Source organism: Leopardus geoffroyi, chromosome D1, assembly GCF_018350155.1.
Source record: "Leopardus geoffroyi isolate Oge1 chromosome D1, O.geoffroyi_Oge1_pat1.0, whole genome shotgun sequence".
Taxonomy (NCBI): domain Eukaryota; kingdom Metazoa; phylum Chordata; class Mammalia; order Carnivora; family Felidae; genus Leopardus; species Leopardus geoffroyi.
Window position 1 is genome coordinate 44,467,159 of NC_059329.1, and position 20,543 is coordinate 44,487,701.

Here is a 20,543-nt window from a genome sequence, read left to right on the forward strand (position 1 = left end):
GAGAGTCCACCTCAGGGATGGCTAAAACCTCAACAATGAATGTTATTATCTCCTGTCTCAGCAGGGCCATTCCATCAGAGTGCTCACTGGAGTCTGCATTCTGAAGCACTCATGATGTATCCCATGAAGTGGGGGAGGCACATTCTGAGCCTCTCAGTCTCTCTTTGAAAAAGAGCTCCCTAATCAAATGAAATAGACTGATCTACAGTGTCCCATCAGTGCTTGAAGGGAGGAGGGTGGTGTGAGGTTATTTTTACTGTTGCAATGTCATGATATCAACCACCTGAGTCACTGATTTTTACCTAGTAGATGCAGCATCTAATTTTAGTGGGTATAATAAATGTCTACTAGAGCCTTTAGAGAATCTAGTAACAGTGATGTCATAATCACCAGGAACTCAGATTTCAAAAGCAATCCCAAATTGTGATGTCCGTGTTAAGATTGTTTTGCCTTTCATTAATTCAGTGATTTCTTCCTTGGTGTTATGCTCACTCATTAAGCACCTACCATGAGCCAAGCACTTACAGGACTCTGGAGATAAATAGATGACCAAGACTTGACTAATGCCCTTGCAAATCTATAGTCCATGGGGGAACAACATCAGAAAAGATAATTACAATGCAGCAGTAACCCTTGTCCCACAGGAACATGTATGTGTCTAATTAAATCCTCATTTAATATCAGAAAGTACAGCTTATGCCAGTGCAAACAGAATTAGGAGTAAAATAAACAAAATAATATTAACCTGAATTGAGTGTTGAAAAGGACTACACACAGTTATACAAAATTCAGAGCCACAGAAGAGCAACGTTCTTTCTTTCTACTATGAAGCCAGCTAGTTTCACAATGATAGGAATGCTGCAGCAGTCTTCTCTTCATTCCTCCCCAAAGTCAGTTTCAAATTAATGTTCCAACTTATAGAGACATTCTAAAACAGGTAACAATATCAGTTACTACCGTTGCTATAATTATTATACATCAGACACTGTAGCAGTACCTTCTCATTGGTTATGCACTCAATTCTCCCAAGAATGACCTTTCCATAGTATAGATGAGGAAAATGAGGTCCAGGGATATCCAATAACCTAATATTAAAATGTTTTAGCGAAAATTCTGAAATCAAAGACCTTAAAACCTAGTTCCGGCACTAGTCAGTGTGACCTGGAGGTGCCATTTTACTTCCTTAATCTCTATTTTCTATAAAATGAATATAATAATATAGCACTCCCCTTACTATATAATCCTGTGAAAATTAAATGAGATAATGCAAGCACAACACTTAGCAGACTGTGTGGCACACAGAAGGCATTCAATAGATTTTATTTAGTATTACTGTTACCCAAGGCTACTTCGAAAGTCCCTTTTTTTGTTTGCTTTTTGTCTTCTATTCTCCACCTGCCATAATGGATGTTTTCCCAACAGTCAATTCTAGAAAAGTATGTAAAATAAAATAGTAACATCAACAAAATTAATTCAATGGTATAACTTCTATGCTTTAAAATTCATGTTCTTCCATGGTTACCTATAAAAGCAGCTAACTTTTATTGGAGATACACAAGACACTAGTATAAGTGCTTTACCTGTATGATCTCTTATTTAATCTTTAAAAAGGTAAATAATAAAGTCCACACTGGAGACAAACTCAGTTTGATTCTGGAATTCACACGGTAACCACTATGATATCTGCCACCTGGGATAAGATCTAAACCCATGCACTCAGAATAGAGGGATCTTCCCACACTAACTCTAACTCTTTGACTTTTATTCCCTCTGTTTCAGTACATGTGTCTTCTTTTTCAGACACCCCAAATTTCTTACCATTCTCCAAGCACGCTGACTCCTTTCTACAATTTCACACCTTCACACATGCTGTGTTTCTACCTGGATTGCCCTTCCTTTCTCCTTGTATCCATCTTCTCCAACCCCCATTCCTGTTCTCCCTGGTAAACCCTTACTCAGTTTTCAAAACCCAAACCTAATGTCAATTCCTCTTTGCAAGCTTTCTCAAATTTCCACAGTCTATTTTACATCTGACCAAACTCATAATTCTAAAGTATTTTGAGTTTACCTCTGATATTGCATGTTATCTCTGGTCACCTGTCTCTTCCCACTGAACTTAAGGTTTTTAAGGGCAAAATCATGTCTTGTCCAATTTTCTACCCTCAGAATCCAAAAGTGTTCTGGGACTGTTAATTCAGTCAATCAATCAATAATAGTACAAGAAAGAAGAACTTCTCTGTATGTAGATTGCACTGTTTTAGGGACCATGGGGTGTTCCAGAAAGTATGGAATAATCTCCACCCTAAAAAACTGACAATAAAGGAACAAAACTCATTCTGATGGAAACTGCAGGAGCAGTAGGCTACATTAAGGTGTTAAATCTGTGATCCAGGGGCACACTCTGTGAAGCATCTGACTCTTGATGTCAGCTCACAGGTCATGATCTCACCGTTTATGAGTTCGAGTCCCACATCAGTCTCTGTGCTTATGGCTCAAAGCCTAGAACCTGCTTCTCATTCTGTGTCTGTTTCTCTCTCTGCCCCGACCCTGCTCACGCTCTCTCTTTCAAAAATAAATAAATATTAAAAATCAAAAAAAAAGAAATTTCTTAGGGAAATATTTTATAAGTCTGACAAAAAATTAGTTCAGCTAATGTCTTGTGAATGGACTAGAAATACTTAACTTTAGTAAGTGCCACAACTACACAAATATAAACCAGAGTCCTAATTTCCTTTGCTTATTTTTCCAAAATAATCACCTGTTCTTTTGGAAACAGAAAATTACTGTAAGTATATTCTACTTCTTTCAGCCTGTAGCATAATTCAAAATAGTAATGGGACTGCTTGGTTTCCCTGGCTCTCTCATCTCACTTTCTGTCCTCATCTTGTCTAACATCCTTTTTGTTGGGGGGGTTGGGGTGGGAGGGGAGGGCGGGAAAGGAGCTGGTCAAAATCTTTTGTAAGGCTGCTGTCCTTGTCCATGAAATACATACATATAATAATGTAGTAGTTATGTACACATATAAATATTTGTATATATTTTGAGACAAAAGATTTAATAGCTTACAATTTCCTGTAAAAGGGAAGAAGGAAATCAGAATAGTCTCGGATATGACAAATACCACAAAGGGAGCAGCCTTGGAGTTATCAGTTCACATTCCTAAGCTCTAAAGGAAGAAGTCAATGCTAGAGGCATACTTGCTACTTTTACACCCACAGCAAAATATGGATAAAATCTTGCAATGTCCACCGAATCTTACTGCCATGTTCCCTCAGGTGGATAATACCAAAATAAGGGCAAACTATTCCACAGAGCTGAATGCTCTGTAAACTTGAATCACTATTTCATCTAACTCTATGTTTCATGAGTCATTTTGAACTGACTTTTCAATGTAAGGATTATTTATTTTTTTAAATGTTAATTCACCACTTATTATGCATAAAGCTCTATGCTTCATGCTAGACAAAGATCTATGAAATAGGGCTTCTACACCTAACACTTTTTGTCATTATACTTAACATGCCTTCAAAGGGGAGACTATGCTTTTATGACACTATGTCTTCCATACTCCTAGAATCAGAAGCCAATGGAAAGACATAGGCTTTAGTATCCTACATATCAAGATTTTACACCTTAAATATTTTCTACCTTTGTGCACATAAATCCCATGAATCTCTGTAAGCATCAGCTTTATAATCCATAAAATAGACATGACGTTGAGAACTGCTTCACATATTGTTTTGAGGAATTAAAAATAACATGTATATGAAAATACATATAGATGGATATTTTAAAGTAGTAAAATAATTTAAATGAGATCAGATACACATACAGAAGGCAGTATACTGCAAGAAAAAGACAAAAGTAAATATTAATCAGGAACATCTGTTATTTTTTATATGCACCTACCTGATTAATTTTCTGAGAAGCCAGAAAAAGATTTCTGTCATCTGAGGAACCAGGCAGATTGACATAAACAAGATAATAGTGTATAGGATACATGTAAGAAGTTTTTCGAATACTAAAAGGATAGAATTTCTTTTTTTATTGAGATAAAATTGACATATAAAATTGTATTAGTTGTAGGTGTACAACATAATGATTTGAGATATAGATGTATATATATCTCAAAATGATTACCACAATAAATTTAGTTAATGTCCATCACCACACATTTACAATTTTTTTTCTTGTGATGAGAACTTTTAAGATCTATTCTCTTAGCAACTTTCAAATATACAATAGATTATTATTAACTATAGTCACTATGCTGTACATTAGATCCTCAGGACTTATTTATCTTACAACTGGAAGTTTATACCTTTTGGATCTCTTCACCCATTTCACCCACCACCTACTCCCTCCTCTACCAACCACCAATCTGTTCTCTGTATCTATTAGTTCAGGGTTTTTTCTCTGACTTATTTTACTTATCACAGTGCCTTCATGTTTCATGCACATCATTCATATTGTAACAAACAGTGAGATTTCCTTATCTTGGGAATGGCTGAATAATATTCCATTGTGTGTTTGTATTTTTATGTGTGTGTATGTATATGTATTTTGTATGTATGTGTATATATATATATGTATATATATATATGTATATATATATATGTATATATATATATCACATTTTCCTTATCCATTCATATGTTGATGGACACTGAGGTTGTTTCTGTGTCTTGGATATTATAAATTATGCTGCAGTAAACATGGGGTGGTAGATATTTTTTTAAGATAGTGATTTCATTTCCTTTGGATAAATACTGAGAAGTGGGATTGTTGGATAATATGGTAGTTCTATTTTTAAATTTTGAGGAATATCCATATTGTTTTCCATAGTGGTTGCACCAATTTACATATCACCAATGGTGCATGAGAGTTCTCTTTTCTCCACATCCTTGCCAATGCTAATTATTTCCTGTCTTTTTGATTCTAGCAATTCTAATAGATGTGAGGTGATATCACATTGTAGTTTGCATTTTCCTGACGATTAGTGATGATGAGCACCTTTTCATCTAACTGTTGGATATTTGGATGTCTTTTTTGGAAAAAAAAACACATTTTGTCTATTCATCCATCAGTGGACATTTAAGGTGTTCCACATCTTTGCTACTACAAATAATGCTGCAGTGAATATGGTAGTGTTAATCCCTCTTTGAGATCCTTATCCTAATTACCTTGGACATATACCCAGAAATGGGATTGCTGGATTATACAGTAATCTACTTTTAATGTCCTGAAGAACTTTCATACCATTTTCCACAGTGGCTGCACCAGTTTGCATTCCTACCAACAGTGCACAAGGGTTCCTTTTTCTCCACATCCACCAATACTTTTTATCTTTTTTTACGATTATTATCCATCCTGACATGTGTGAAGGGATCATATTGTATTGTACACTAAAAAAACCTGTTAAGAGGTAGGTTTCATGTTAAGTGTCCTCACCACAAGGAAGAGAGAGAGAGTGTGTGTGTGTGTGCGTTCACCATCTGAAGCATCCCAAAGGGAATAGGACTGAAACTTTCTTAGCACTTCATATCTGTGGCAGGTGCCTATTTACATCCAGTAAGAAAAAATAATCAAAAATTACCTTAAGCCAGGAGCTTCATATAGATAATAAGCACGTTGGTGGTAGATAACAACCAGGATTCAAACCTCAAAACTAAGGTACTCTTCACACATTAGATTTAAATATGTTAGGCAGAGGTACTTTAAGATCAAAAGGAATCTTTTTTCCTAAGCAGAAATCATTTTTTCAGCAACCATTCTAACAGTCTGGGGACACTTTCTTATTCTACAGTCCCTCAGTATTCATCTCTGCAATCTTCAGGTCAATTTGTTGATAGAGAGCTTTGGAATTTATGATCAGGTCATTTTATGGATACAAACTTGGTTGTTATCATTTCCCTGGATGCTCCATAAGGATGTGTCTTGTTAGCCCCTTAGTTTTTGTGTGCACCTAGCACACAGACAGTATTGCATGTGTGACTCTGGATCTAAGGTCCTATTTGGGGCATATTGTTTTGCCTTTTATTTGACTTGGGCATATTAGTGAAGTTCCATAAGCCTTGGGTTTTGCATCTATAGTAGAGGTTAATAATACCCGTTTACCAGACATTCAAGGAAAGCATTCTAATTTGTTTCCTTTCCCTAACACTCCCAGCCCACCTACTCTGCCCCAGACACCATACCAAGCATTGGAAATGCTCCCAGTTACTGCCCTTGGAGTGCTCAGGTTTAATCCAGAAACAGACTGGTAAATAAGTGATTAAAAATACCATGCAATAAGTGCTATATTATACAGCTGTTGTGAAGGTCAAATATAATAAAACAGATGAAAATACCTTGTGAGGTATAAAATTCTATTCAAAGGGGAGCTATTATCATTCCAGGACCCTCCTCTTCTTAGTCATCAATCCTAATCCTATGTTTTATTCAAGGCTTTAAATCAAGCTGGATTTTCCCACAAAGACTTCTCTGTGGTATCAGCCAATGGGTGCAAAATAGCTGTGTCTTCTTTTGTTCTCTCTTTATGAAATTGTAATCTGTGCTTTATAGTAATTGCTGGAGAAAATCATTTCCATTTTGGGGAAAAAAATCCTCTAATCTTAGTTGAAGCACCTCAAGTGTAGAATTTACATCTCAGTATGAGGAGTAGTTTAGTTTGAGGTTTGAGTCTGAGTTCCTGATTTTTGAATGAAAAAAAAAATAGCTTAACTTGAGAAAGAAAATGCTCTGATGATCCAACAAAATGCCTCTGCTTGGAACATGCTTTACATCCTTTGTTAGATGCTTCTCTTTATGGGGACGTGGGGCAAGTACCAGCTGTACTAGAACCACTGGGCACTTGAGTAACCCACCCTGAATGGATCGTGACATGTCGAAAAGGCCGCCTGTTAAACCAAAGACTAGTTAAAATAGAGCCAATGGTTCTCCTCCCACAAGGACTTCATTAGAGACTGAATGCCTAGTGAGAGACATTCCCTGGGGGGATTATCATAGAAGCAGGCAGCCCCTGCTGGATCACAGCTACTTAAAAGGGAGGCGAAAGTCCACCTCACAAGGTTGTTGGAAGGGTTTCAAGGGGTTGGGTATGTGGAATTACCTTCTTTGCCATATATGCAACACATAAATATTAATTGGATTTTGTTTATCCATGTTATTTTAACATTTCCCAGTCTTTAAGGCCTCGTTAATCTCCACTTTATTTGCAAATCCTTCCTTGAAACTTCTTTCCCCAGTGAGCAACCTTTTGTCTAAATTCCTCCAGTACCAAGGACAAACATCTTTTCTTTCACAATAGTTTTAGAATACCACTATATTCCTTTTCATCATTTTTTCACACCTGTTAAGATCTTAACACTGTATCACTGCATTATTAAAACAGCTTCTTAAATCTACCCTGGACACACTATTTTGCTTGTGTCAATCTTCTTGGCTCCTTATTGCCTGAAGGACTAATTAACCTAACAGATGTTAATTAGGTCCTAACATATTCCTGAAGTAGGACCAGGACTGGGGCCAAACAAGGAATAGGGTCAATGGATGAAGCTGCAATGAGGGTTTAAAGAAGGTTATGGCGTGATTCCTAAATTTAATTGCTTTTGTTGAGCTTGAGAAATACCAAATATATAAAATACTAAATAACAAAAAATAATTCCTGCACTTAAATAACATAGAAAATAACTCATGAGTATTTGTTTATATATTCATTCATCTATTGATCTAGCATGTAGGTTTCATATATATCTAATAATTAGACCATTTCTCTGGTCAACTATATTAGACCATCTATCTATCCCAGAGTCTAACAAGTCCAAGGTTAATTATGAATTAGTTATTAAAATAGCAAAAGAAAGGAAAAGGAAGATCCTTGTAGGTCAGGGGTGACCACAAAGAATTTTTACAGCAGACAAAAATATCCCAACTCTACTCCTGATGCTTCCACTTATTCTCCATCCCCACCTAGTCAGACTGGACTACTGATTATCTTAGAATATCCTTATGGATTCCTGAACCTATGTCACTGCTATTTTTCCTGGATGCCAATGCCTACTGCTCCTTTTGGATTTTGCCATAATCTACTAATTTTTCAAGGTGTAGATTCAATCTGTCTCTTGTACGCAAGCATCATTCCCTGGCCCCTCCCCTGCTGGAAAGTTTCTTCTTGTTGTGAAGTATTGAATCCCTTGTGATCTGTACCCTATAGTAAGTTACCCCATGAACTACTTGTTTCCATGCTCCACAATCTCTCAGGCTTTGCCCTTAGCAACATTCCACCTGCCCATCTACTTCCTCATTTCGAGGTCCTAAGAAAAAGAAAAATAACCCTTCTATCAAAATACTATGAGTAACTCATATTGCTAGCCTTCTATGTGCATCTTTTCTCTTGCCCTCTTTGAGGCAAGTCTCATATCAGTAACTCGACACCAGAATATCAAAAAGTACTGATGAATAGGGGCACCTGGGTGGCTCAGTTAGTTAAGCATCCAACTTCAGCTCAGGTCATGATCTCATGGTTTGTGGCTTTGAGCCCCGTGTCGGGCTTTATGCTGACAGCTCAGAGCCTGGAGCCTGCTTTGGATTCTGTCTCTCCCTTTCTCTCTGCCCTTTCCCCTACTCATGCTCTGTCTTTCTCTCTCTCAAAAATAAATAAACATTAAAAAAAATTTAAAAAGTACTGATGAATCACAATCATTTGCAAAGGTATCACATATCATTTATTACCACTATTGGTTGAAATACCAAAATTTGCAAAATAGTGCAGATTTAAGGTTATCCTCAAATTTATACCATTCTTTTTAGTTGTATTTCAAAATAAGTCAGAGAGAAAATAAGTGGGCTACATTTATTAGGGCTGTCCTTATATAGGACAACTGTCTTTTACCAGATCACAGCATGGGGAAAAAAAGAGGGGCTGAAAATTGCCATATAATATTTATATGGTTGTAAGCTTCAAGTGCCTTCATCATTGAGGCATCCAGTCATTATCTTTGACAAATATAAGTGCTTGATCAACCTGTGCTATTTGAGGCCAAAGAGTGATATAGGGTGCTTTCTTGAGACCCCAAAGTAGATGATTAAGAAGTACAAAGACATGGTAATAGAGAATGTAAATCAAATGACTAATGTTTCTACTTAAAAACACACATCATCACCAGGTAACACCAGAGGTCTTCTCTTCCGTGAAATAAGGACAGCTCACTTCACAAAGCAAAGATGGGACATTGTACTGTCAGGAAAAATGGAATTGGAAATCATGAGATAGTATTGGTCCCAGGTTGCCATTATCTAACTGCTTAACTTTGGGCAAATCACCTATCTCACTGAGCCTCAATTTTCTTATTTTTGGAAGGAGGACAAAGACATTGATCCTATCTACCCTTGACAATCAGTGTCCGGAAAAGTACTTTTAAAGCACTATGCAAATATAAGGTGATATTGCTTTGATTATGGTGTCTTTGGTGGATAATTCATTTTCATTTACTCAAGTGTTTTTGTCTGTACATATATTTCTAATGCATATGTCATCGCAGCCATTTATTTTTTTTGTCAGTGAGATGGCTATTTATATCCATTTATGCTTAACTGGGGAAATTTATATGGATGATTCTATCATTTTCTTATATATTATGGTGTATTTCTCAGTGTAATTGTCATAATTAAGATGTCATATTTTAGGCAAGGCTCAGAAAGAAATTATTCCACCTAATTTAGAATGTCTGGATATAAACAATATCCAATTCCTCATTATTTTTTAAAAACTTTATTTCCATACTTTGCAACTCAAAATATATTGATAAAAAGCTTAAGAAAATGTACAGAAAATGGAACTGCAATTGGAAACTTTCTACTTATAATATTCTTAATTCATGAAATTGTTTTTTTGGCCTAGTATTTTCTGAAGTCATTCCACAGACATATTTGCTAGTGACATTACAAGCTTTAAAAAAAACTTTTTGAAGTATTTTTTTTGTATTAGGAAGCTCATTATCTTACTATTCCTCTCTCCTGGCTGACCCTGGGAAAAAAAAAACTTCTAAGAATAAAGGTAGAAGGTGTCATTTTGGCAGACACAAATGTAAACAAAAAAACCTAAGTCTCAAATAACATGATCAAAATGCACCTCCCCCCAAGAAATAAAGAACAAATTGTCATAGTAGTAAATTATGCAGTATTATATTTGATAAAGGGTTAATTGGTACCTGGAAAGAGCACAAAGTTTTTATGTTTTTTTTTTTGTTTGTTTTTGGGTTTTTTTTGGCCAAATTGTCCTCCTTTCCAGGTAGCAAACCATGTATTCTGTTTCTTTCCTCCACTCCTCTTTCCTCCTCCTTCTTTTCTAATGTCCAAAATATTCAGTGGGAAAAGTCAAGTGCTATAGACCAGTACGGAAAAGTTTGCTTTCCCTTTTCTTACCTCAGGGTCCTTAGGAAAAATGTATAATCCTGATGTTTAAAAAAAAAAAAGTTCTCAGTAATAACAACAACAATAATAATAAAGATTTTACCTCAAGTGATTGGAAGATTTTTCTAAGGTTTATTTATTTGTTTTTATTGTTTTTTTTGTTTTGTTTTGTTTTGTTTTTTTGAGAGAGAGAAAAACAGAGAGAGCATGAGCAGGGAGGGGCAGAGAGAGAGGGAGACACAGAATCCGAAGTAGGCTCCAGGCTCTGAGCTGTCAGGACAGAGCCTGACACAGGGCTTGAACTCACGAACTGCGAGATCATGACCTGAGCCAAAGAAGTCAGATGCTTAACTGACTGAGCTACCCAGGCACCCCGGAAGATTTGATAGTGAGGTCTGCAGAGGTACTATGGTTTATAAAGTACTCTCACGTGTACCACCATTTAGTTTCTTTCAGAAATCATGTGAGGTGAGCAGGAGAGGTTTATTTCTTCCATTTTTTACCAAAGAACAAAGAGGTGCAAAGGTATTAAGTGATTTGCCCAACATCACTGAGGGCCATACCTTAAACCCACATTCTGGGTCTACTATCCATACTGCCTCCATAAGCTTTCATCACTAAGAAGTTTCACTACACATACACACACACACACACACACACACACACACACACACACACATACATATACATATAAATTACAGAAAAGGAACAAATACTTCCTTTATGATTTTCACAGTAGAGATGAAGATCTGTGTTCTTGTACTTGGTTAATGAAATATGTACTAAGTACTATTGATTACAGTGAGTTTATAAAAAGATTGATTCATAAGACAAAACAGAATTTCATTAACATTGAATTATTTTTTTACTATTGAATTATTTTTAAAACTTAATTCTACCAAAAACAATTCAGTATGGATTTTTTTAAATCAAATTCACTTATCCACTCAGTTATTAGTTCAAAATATTATCGAGCACATATCATGTTCTAGGCAATGCATGAAGTACTATGGATATAACAGAAAACAAAGAACCCTCTGTCTGTACCCTCAGAACACTCCACTCAGCAGGTGAGGTAGATATACAGCAAAGAGTTATTAAGTGCCTAATGAAAGGACTCTGGGAATCTAACCTAGTTGGGATGGGGTCAGGAATGCTTCTCTCAAATAAAAGCAATTAAGATAAAATAAAATTAAAAAAAAAATGGTAAGAGCTTAGGCCGAAAGAAAGAAAAAGGCAGAGAGGAGGGAGCACAATGAAAGAGCATTTCAGGAAGAAGTAAATTGTGGAAGAAAAATAATGCAGAATTTAGTAGAGTGGATTTGATCACCAAGGAGACAAATTAGCAGGGAAAAAACCCCAACAGAGCAAACCCGATGGAACTCCAATTCTTGGTACAGTTGGTCAGGTTAAGGAGGAACAACCAAAAATATTTTTTGGCTTTACTACATATTTTACTTTGTATTGAATTCTTTGTTTCTCAACCAGAGCTCAAAACCACAAGTATACTGTTTTTATTTTCTGAAATGTAGTGTTCACATAGAATGCAAAAATTAACACTCTTAGATACCCTCTCCTTACAAGAAGCTTTCATCTATATGGTCTCATTTAATCCTCATGACAGCTTTCACCAAAGGATTGCTCTCTGCTTTTTACCAAGGCTTAGAGACTATTGTTTTCCAAGCATTCAGGATGGCAGATCCAGGATTAGAATCCAGATTTGAGGGTCCTTTGTCCATTGCACTTTCCAGGACACCACACAATGGTTCTTAAGACTGGTTAGCTTAAGAATCCTATTCGTCCATCAAATGCTTATTAACATCCTGTGTGCTAATGAACAAGATAGATTAGTTCCCTGTCTGTTTCCTGTGGAAACTACATTCTACTAATAAACAGATTAATGTCATAAGTCAGGATTTAAAAAAAAAACTTTTTAAAAAGTTCTCATTTATTTTGGAGCAAAAAACCTTTCATGACCCAAGGAATGAAATGAGGTACTTACATTTGGACTCCATTTCTCTGGTGTCTCCTGTGTCCATTTCCATTGGTATTCAGATTGTTTGGCGCTCTCTCTCCCAAATGACCATGGACACTAAGCAAAGGCATGGCCAAGAAAAATGTCAGTATTTTGTGCAGATTGGCTGGTTAGGATAGTTTCCTTCTCACACATTCATCCAAAGGCTTTTCCATCTGCTGTCAAGTTTTTAGGCACTACTGCATGTGATTCCAAAGACTGACACTGTTAATACCCAGAGTTACGTTCCATCAAAACCTCTCCATGTTGGGAGCAAGAACTTTCCTAGAGTAAAGCTTAGTAGGATAAATCCAGTTATGCTTCTAGTTTATAGCCCAAGCTTTGTATTAAAAGTGGCCTCAGCAACCTGAACGACTAATTTTCCTTTCCAACATGCATGTTTCTTACCTTGCTGGTAGGAGAGAAAGGGGGTTGTTGGCAACCATCCTCCCAATCAAATCCCATAAATAGTCTGGCCCATTTCTTCTGTGCCATGTTCCAGAACTCAGTAGACACCTAGGAAGAAGAAAGTAATGCACTAAACACATAAAAGGTGGCAGGTCAGGTTAATGCAAAATGTAGAAACATTCCTTTCCTGAAACTCTCCTGGAAAGGAAAGTTAGGTTTGGCAGGGCCCATTCTGCTACCGTGGATGTACAGCAACCTCCAAAGCTGGAAATAATTGATCCATCCTTTGCAGGAAGAGGGGCAGGGGTGGGGGACATATCACATTCCAGAATTCTAAAGGACACCAGGTTGCAAACTATTGGGTAGATTAAGTGGAATGAGATTTCAGAGGAAGAAGCAGAAAAAGGAAGACCACAAAGAGGAAAAGGAAAGATGGAAGAAATGGGAAAGTATGGGAAAGAGACAAAAGCATCCTGTTATAGGAACTGCAGAAACACCGATCTGTTATCAAAGGCACAGGTATCTCAGGCAGACTGGATCTGGCAGTTGAAGTCCGGTAGCCGCAAGGCAAGTGAGCTCCAAATACAATTCAGCCCCCTGCCAGGCAAAGGCCGTCCAGCAAGGAGGCCAAGGGAGCAATGGGAACCCAGAAAGAAAGGACAGCTTCTTTGGGGATGGAGTGCTTACAAAATGCATAGATCTTTGGAACCTTATCTAGGTGATCAGAATCTTCTGGGGTCCTGCCTGGGCTATTTGACAAATACCCTAGGTGAGTTTTAGGCACAATTAAGTTTAATCACCACTGGCCGAGATGATAAAGTTGGGTGGTCAAAGCCTTGGGTCATAGACTGTCCAAGGCTATCTCCTGGTCACAGCACCTAGGGCAGAGCTGTCTGGACAAAACAGACCCCCTAGTTACAGAGATCTTGGATTTCTTTGTGATGAGCCATCACCCGAGGGTCTCTCCATAGAACATCCCTGAAGGTCAGGCCACATTCTCTGACCATAAGTGAGGTTTCTGACACAGGGTCTGTAGATTTAGAGGTTGTGTCATATTTAATAGTAAGGAGGACACAGTCAGGATCTGAGGCTCAGGCGCCAATTGTATCATCAGAGCAGCTTTCAGACCTCATGCTGCAGGACCAAAATGCACTACTTAGGGAAAGGGAAGAGGGAGAAAGGTCGTAGGAAATCATGTCAGGTAACACTCATCAAGACCCTAGTTGGAAAGCAATATGCTAGGTGCCAGAGGCAATATGCTCCCTCACAGAACTGTTATTCAAGTTTTAGGCCTAAAAATAAATTTGTGAGGAAAATGTGGGTGAAGTAGAAAAGCTCTAATTGATTAGAACTTTGTATATGTGTTCCTTGAATTTCTATTTTCCAGCAGATAAGGCAGACTAAAACCATGTTCAAGGTCAGGAATTCAAACAGAAATCCCTAGCCAAATACACCAATCATTGGCTCGCAGAATAAAAACTGAACTGGAACCACTGTCTATTGCCTGGTAACCCTTGACCCCAACGCTTTCCCTGCCCTCTTGTGTTTGGGTTGGTTAGTTGTTCTAGTTCCAAGTTTTCCTTTCAGAGGCTGCCAACTGCAGGAAGCCCTTGCCCTGTACCAGGTGCTTCTGCTCAATGGCACCATAATAATCCAGGCCCTGGCTTCTAGGTTTGCAACATAACCAGCTGCTGCTCAGAACTACTGCAGAATCTCCATAAATACTCCTCGACCCTTACTACTATCCCCTCTGATACACTTTCATGGTAAGGAAGGCAAGGCCAATACAGTAAAGCGGCCTTTACTCAAAACAAGGAAACAAATGCCGCTTCCACGATCTCTGGAGGTGTCCTTTGACGCCGTCCTTCCCAATCCATAACCCAGGGCTGGGGACCCGCTCCCCCTGAACCTCTGAGTCACCTCTAGTCTCCCTTCTCTCCGCAGCTCCAATGGCAAATCCGTCACGTGGGCCCAGAATGAGAAGAGCAGCCGGGGGCAGCACCTGTGGCAGCGGCTGTCCATCCACATCAACAAGAAAGAGAACCCCAACCAAACGGCCGTCATCAAACCCTTCCCCAAGAGCACGGAGAGCCGCGGCCTGGGCGCAGGCGGCGCGGGCGGTGGCGCCGGGGCTGCGGGCGGCGCGGGGGGCGCGGGCGGCGGCCCCGGTGGGCCGGAGCCCCCGGACGCCGGCCCCAAGGGGCTGTACGACGTGGCGGAAGCAGAGGAGCACTTCCCCGCGCCCGCGCGCCCTCGCTCGCCGTCGCCCATCAGCACGCTGAGCCAGCGCGCGGGCTCCGCCAGCCGCACGGACGACGACGTGCCGTCGCTGCACTCGGAGCCCGCGGCGCGCAGCAGCTCCTCGCAGGGCTCGCTCATGGAGCAGATCAGCAGTGTGGTCACCCGCTTCACCGCCAACATCAGCGAGCTCAATTCCATGATGCTGTCCACCACGGCCCCCGGCCCCGGCGTGGGCGCCCCGCTCTGCTCGTCGTACCTGATCCCCAAAGAGATCCAGCTGCCCACAACCATGACGACGTTCGCCGAAATCCAGCCGCTGCCCGCCATCGAGGTCACGGGCGGCGCGCAGCCAGCGGCGGCGGCCCCGCCGGCTGGGGGCGCTGCTCGGGAGACGCCTACAGCCGGGCCGGAAGCTGCAGCCGGCAAGCCGGACCTGGAAGAGCTGGTGGCTCTCACCCCGCCGTCCCCCTTCAGAGACTCGGTGGACTCGGGGAGTACAACCCCCAACTCGCCAGTGTCGGAGTCGGCCCTCTGTATCCCTTCGTCTCCCAAATATGACACACTTATCATAAGAGATTACACTCAGAGCTCCTCGTCGTTGTGAATGTCATTGGAAACCACGCTGGGTTCCGCCAAGGGAGCCAAGACCTCCCGTGTTCACGCAGACACAGTGACAAGCATAGTCGCCTGGTTAAGACCCGAGGTGGAAGATGCCAAGTACACCCTTAATGGAAACACGAGATTAATAGTGCTATTTAACATCAACCGACGAAGACACCGACCACAAATCCTTTGGCAGATTTTCTTCTAGTGGCCTTAGAAAACATGGGCTTTTAAGAAACACTGCTTATATTTTTGAGGGCTGACAAGAGTCTGTTGAACCAGTTCCATACCAAGTGCTTTGCTCTAGGGAAGCAATGAGTGTGTAACAGCATAATGGAGGGGGAAAAGCATAGTTATTAAGCAACTGTACAAAGTTTTGTTTGTTTACTTTAATTCTTTTCCCAGAAGATTCTTTGATTCACCAAACATGAATGTACATTTTCTAACAAACTCAAAATCTGGGACCAAAACATCAACCTTTCGCTCTCTTTTTTTGTTTTTTGGGGTTTTTTTCCGTTTTTTTTTTTTTTTTTTTTTTTTTCTGTCCTTTAAAGACTTTGAAAAGCAGTAATTTGGGCCCAGTATTTACTGAGGCATTGTTGTGAGTGTGTCCCATGCATAACACACAACTGGATAATGAGTGCTGCGCTGATGTGTATAAGGCTTTTACCAGAGACATTCCTCTCCAATTTGGTTTTGAAATCCTCTTTCAAAAGCCTGCATCCGGGAGTCCACCTAGTTATTTCAATTCACCTCCATTAACCAAGAAAACCAATGGAAGATTTCTTGACTATTTCACCATGTTGCCAATCAATACTGGAGTAGCAAAAAAATATTTTCTGGAATACTGTTTTGTAATTCCCTCACTGGGGTACCGTTGTGTAGCTGGAAATTCTCTTTATAATAATAATAATTCCTGAGCTCCAGCTTGGCTATCACTTTCCTGAAATGTGGCCACTCCTCCTTATGAATGCTGTTCCATTAGCATTGCCAGCTAAAATATTAAAATATGCATTTGGGCTTCTCCATTCCTTTCTTTTGAGAACCTGATGCACAAAGAGCTCCTCTGTTCTTTCCAAGTCCCACCACTGGAAGAATGGTCTATAGACCCAGCGAAGACAGCGACATGATTAGAGGGACTGTTGTTCAAAAAGTTAACACAATCTTAATACGCTGGAAATTTTAAACTGTGTCAAGTCGGCTTAGCAGAGATTTAGCTATGCCAGTGAGCAGTGATTTTAACTTTTTTTGGCTGCTTAAAGAGGGCAGCTATGAACTATGACAAATGTAGATTTTTCAAAGCAATACAGAATATTAAAACAGAGGAACCTTAATGAATATAAACCACACAGTCTCTTAGCCATTCCAAAAAGAGGCAAAGCAATTATTAGTATTTCCTTTTTAAAATAATTATTAATATGATTTTGTGCACTTCATACTGTCACTTTTTAAATACTGCAGAAAAGAGATTTAAAGATATACTAGAAATACATGTGCTTTAATAGGCTCATATAGGTAGAATTCATAGCTCAAGACCTGCATCCACAGTCATCTCTTTCTTCTTCTCATTACAGTTGTCCTCAGGTGCCAAATGTTTTTTTGTGTTGTTTTGTTTTGGTTTGGTTTGGTTTTGTTTCGTTTCATTTTAAATTTTAAAATAAAGATAGTAATAAAAGGAGGAGGTGTCCTATAAATTTAAAGTTCAGTTGATCCAGCCTTATACTAAAGCTAGCCTTATGAAAAAGATTTGCTGTGAGGCAGAAGTATATTTTTAGCAGAAAGAAAAATAAATGAAACCTTTTTCCTTGAGCTCAATATCCTTATATTGGCATGTATTTTTTTTATTTCATATCTACTTTAAAAAAGGAATTGAGAAATGGAAATATATCCATTGGTGTAATTTATCATGCCCCACTTTTGAAAGTTATAGGCAATATACTTCTTGATTTTCCTTTACTTATATCTGTTCTTATATTAAATTTAAAATCAAATCTCCCAGTATAAAATGTTAAAAGCTGATATTAGTTTACTAAAATATAAACTTGAAAATCAAACTCACCATACCACATTTGAAAATATCATCAGAGCACCCTGAACCCACATGTTACAATGAGACTCTTGAAGCAGAGTGAATTTAGCTAAGCTTTATAGTTTCATTGAACGTGAACTCTGCCTCCACTTAAAAAACAAATGTAAATATTTTGATTAACACCCTTCAATCCTCATGAAAAGGGTGGCATTCACCTGAGGATTACCATTTTGATTTCTTAAACATTGAAACCTTTCCAAATATACTCAACTAAGTTTTAAATTCGTTTCCCATGACTTTAGGTTGATTTCCATTTTATTCTCAAGTGTAAGTTTCACCGTGTTGACCAACAGAATATTTTTAAAAAACTTTCTCCATGATCAAATTTCTCTTCTAAATTTTTAGTAACATATTTCTTTAAAAAAATACACCACTTTATGAGAAAATTCATCAGAAATTAAAATGTAATACAAATAAATTGCTGTCTGATAATGCCATATGAAATTATAATCAACTGTAATAAGAAAAATATTCATCCAATTAGAGGAGAACAAGGTGTACTTTTCTCTGTGTTTTTATGCCCTTTGCCCTTCATTCAGTACATTCTATAATGCATAATATTAGTAATGCACTTTTGGGATCTTTTATTTTGGAATGATGCTAACTCTGTCTCTTTGCCAATTCTAATACCAGGTTCCAAGTAATAAATCTACAAGGAAAACTGAATATTCATTCTAGGGCTAGGATATGAACTTCGCAATTCATTTGGGTACCTATTTTCATTGAATTTCCTTGAAAACAGTCTGTTCCTGGTGCCCAGTGATCACTCAGTCGGACCAGCATGACTAAAAGGAAGGGGAAAAGACAGTGAAATGCTGAGATTCAGAAAAGTGACCCTAAAGGACAGTTTGGTCCAAGGATGAAAAGAAGAAGACCTACTTTGATCGAGTTATATGGACCATCTAAGGAGTCCACTCACTCTTCTGTTCTGGGAGAGGAGTAGGGGCAGCCTGAGAAGACCCTATGTGGATTGGGAAGAAGCTTCTCTCTCGGTTAGGGGTGGGGAGCAGAAGGGAGTACACAAAGGAAAACCATATGAGATTTGACTGAAGTAAAGAAAAACAGTAAATCCCCGAATGTACTAATCCTTGTTAGTAAAAGTCTTTCCCAAACTTCTGCTGTTACCAGCAAGTGATCAGGAAGACTAGGAGCTATTTCTGACTGTGAATGAATTGTGTAATGGCTCTGCTGCAGTTCTGTGACTTCCAAACCAGGAATTAACCACTTTTTAAGAAAAAACAAAAAACAAAAAAACAAAAACAAAAAAACCCATTTCCTATGCTAGTCTCCCAGCAAAATGTACATGTTTTGGAGACTTCAAAAGTATTATCTGAGTTCACATTTAGCCACAGCTTATTAATAACCCTCAAGCTGTCAGAATCTCTATAGTTACCATTTACAATTTTATACTGTGAAAAAAATACAGATCAGTGAAAAACATAAAGATAAATTGAAATTCACTTTTAAGAGGGTCTGAGGCCTGGGAGATTCTCTACTATCTGTTGAAGAGTGAGGCATGTATAAAATAGTTGGCTGAATTTCACTGATCTTCCCAATGTGAACAAATATACTATGTATATTGTGTGTATTTCTAGAATTCAATGGCAGCTGCTGGTGGTGTTGTAATTAGAAATCTATATAGAATATAGATGTTTTAGAGAGATGGTGCCAATCCTAAAAGATTTGTGTGGGCTACAAGTGCTTGTACTTACTTTTTTCTGCACTTTAACGGATTTGGTTTTAAAATTGTGTGCGCGTATCTGTTCTTTTTCTGTTGTTGCAGCTTGTACTATTAAAACAATAGAGAATGTTAAATTATTTTGATGTGAATTGCAAATGATTTTTTTCATAAAGTTTAACATTTTTATCAGCATTGTTTTGCTTTGTACTTGTATAAATGTGTTTTATTTTAGCCTTCAAAAGTACACTTGCCTGTTTCTCAGTTGTCTAAATCATGTTATAGTTGGTGTTTGTGAAGTCAGTTACTTTTTGAAAAATATTAAAAAAGAAACTATGGTATGACTTTAAGATTCTTCCCCTTAAATGTTTAGAATGTTGTCTTAATAGTGTTTTCTAAGACCCAAAGAGCCATACTATTAATTAATCTTAAATTCTGAATGATATATACATTCAAATTATGGGATTGACAAAGTAGCCTATGGACAATAGATTAAATTAAAAATGTAAACCAACCATAAACCAACCCAAGATGCTGTCCTCAAAGACATCTACAAACACCTTTTAAGACAAATATTTTTTTAAAAAAACAATGAAGCATGTAGGGATTATACCTTGCTTTTGTGTCTGGAAATACAAATACGAATTATAGTGCCACAATTATCTGTGTTGGTAGAGGTTACATCATAAAAATAATATAGATTATGTGTGTTTATGTATCTGTGAATGTCTGGATGTGTACACAAACAACACACATCTGTGTAGATTTTTTCCTTTTGAGTCCATCTGTGTATGTGTCTCTGTGTGTATGTTTGTTTGTGTGCGCATGTATGGGCATATCTGTATAATTTTACCAGAAAAAAAAATTACTTGTGAAATCACTTTCTACTTTGATGGATTCTTAAGCAAATTTACACTCCTTGAACACAAATTATCTAAAACCTAAAAGCATGATGTGTGGAAGAGAAAAACAATGTAGACTTTAAAACATAGCTTCTCTCTGCTTCCCTACATTGTATTATTTATACACATATAATATGTATATACATATATTCTTATACATATGGAAATTGATACAAAATATGTTTGATCTTAAAA

The 20,543-nt window shown here is 38.1% G+C and overlaps 1 protein-coding gene across 4 annotated transcripts in view; it reads left to right on the top strand.

Moving 5' to 3' along the window:
* GRM5 (glutamate metabotropic receptor 5) overlaps window positions 1–19,796 on the top strand; it is a 529,070-nt gene extending 509,274 nt beyond the window's left edge. For all 4 annotated transcript variants that reach the window (XM_045483678.1, XM_045483677.1, XM_045483680.1 and 1 more), the window contains one exon: window positions 14,780–19,796. In XM_045483678.1, coding sequence (XP_045339634.1) covers window positions 14,780–15,680 — 901 coding nt within the window. In that variant the 3' untranslated portion in view covers window positions 15,681–19,796. The remainder of the gene's footprint in view (window positions 1–14,779) is intronic.
* Window positions 19,797–20,543: the final 747 nt, after the last annotated feature.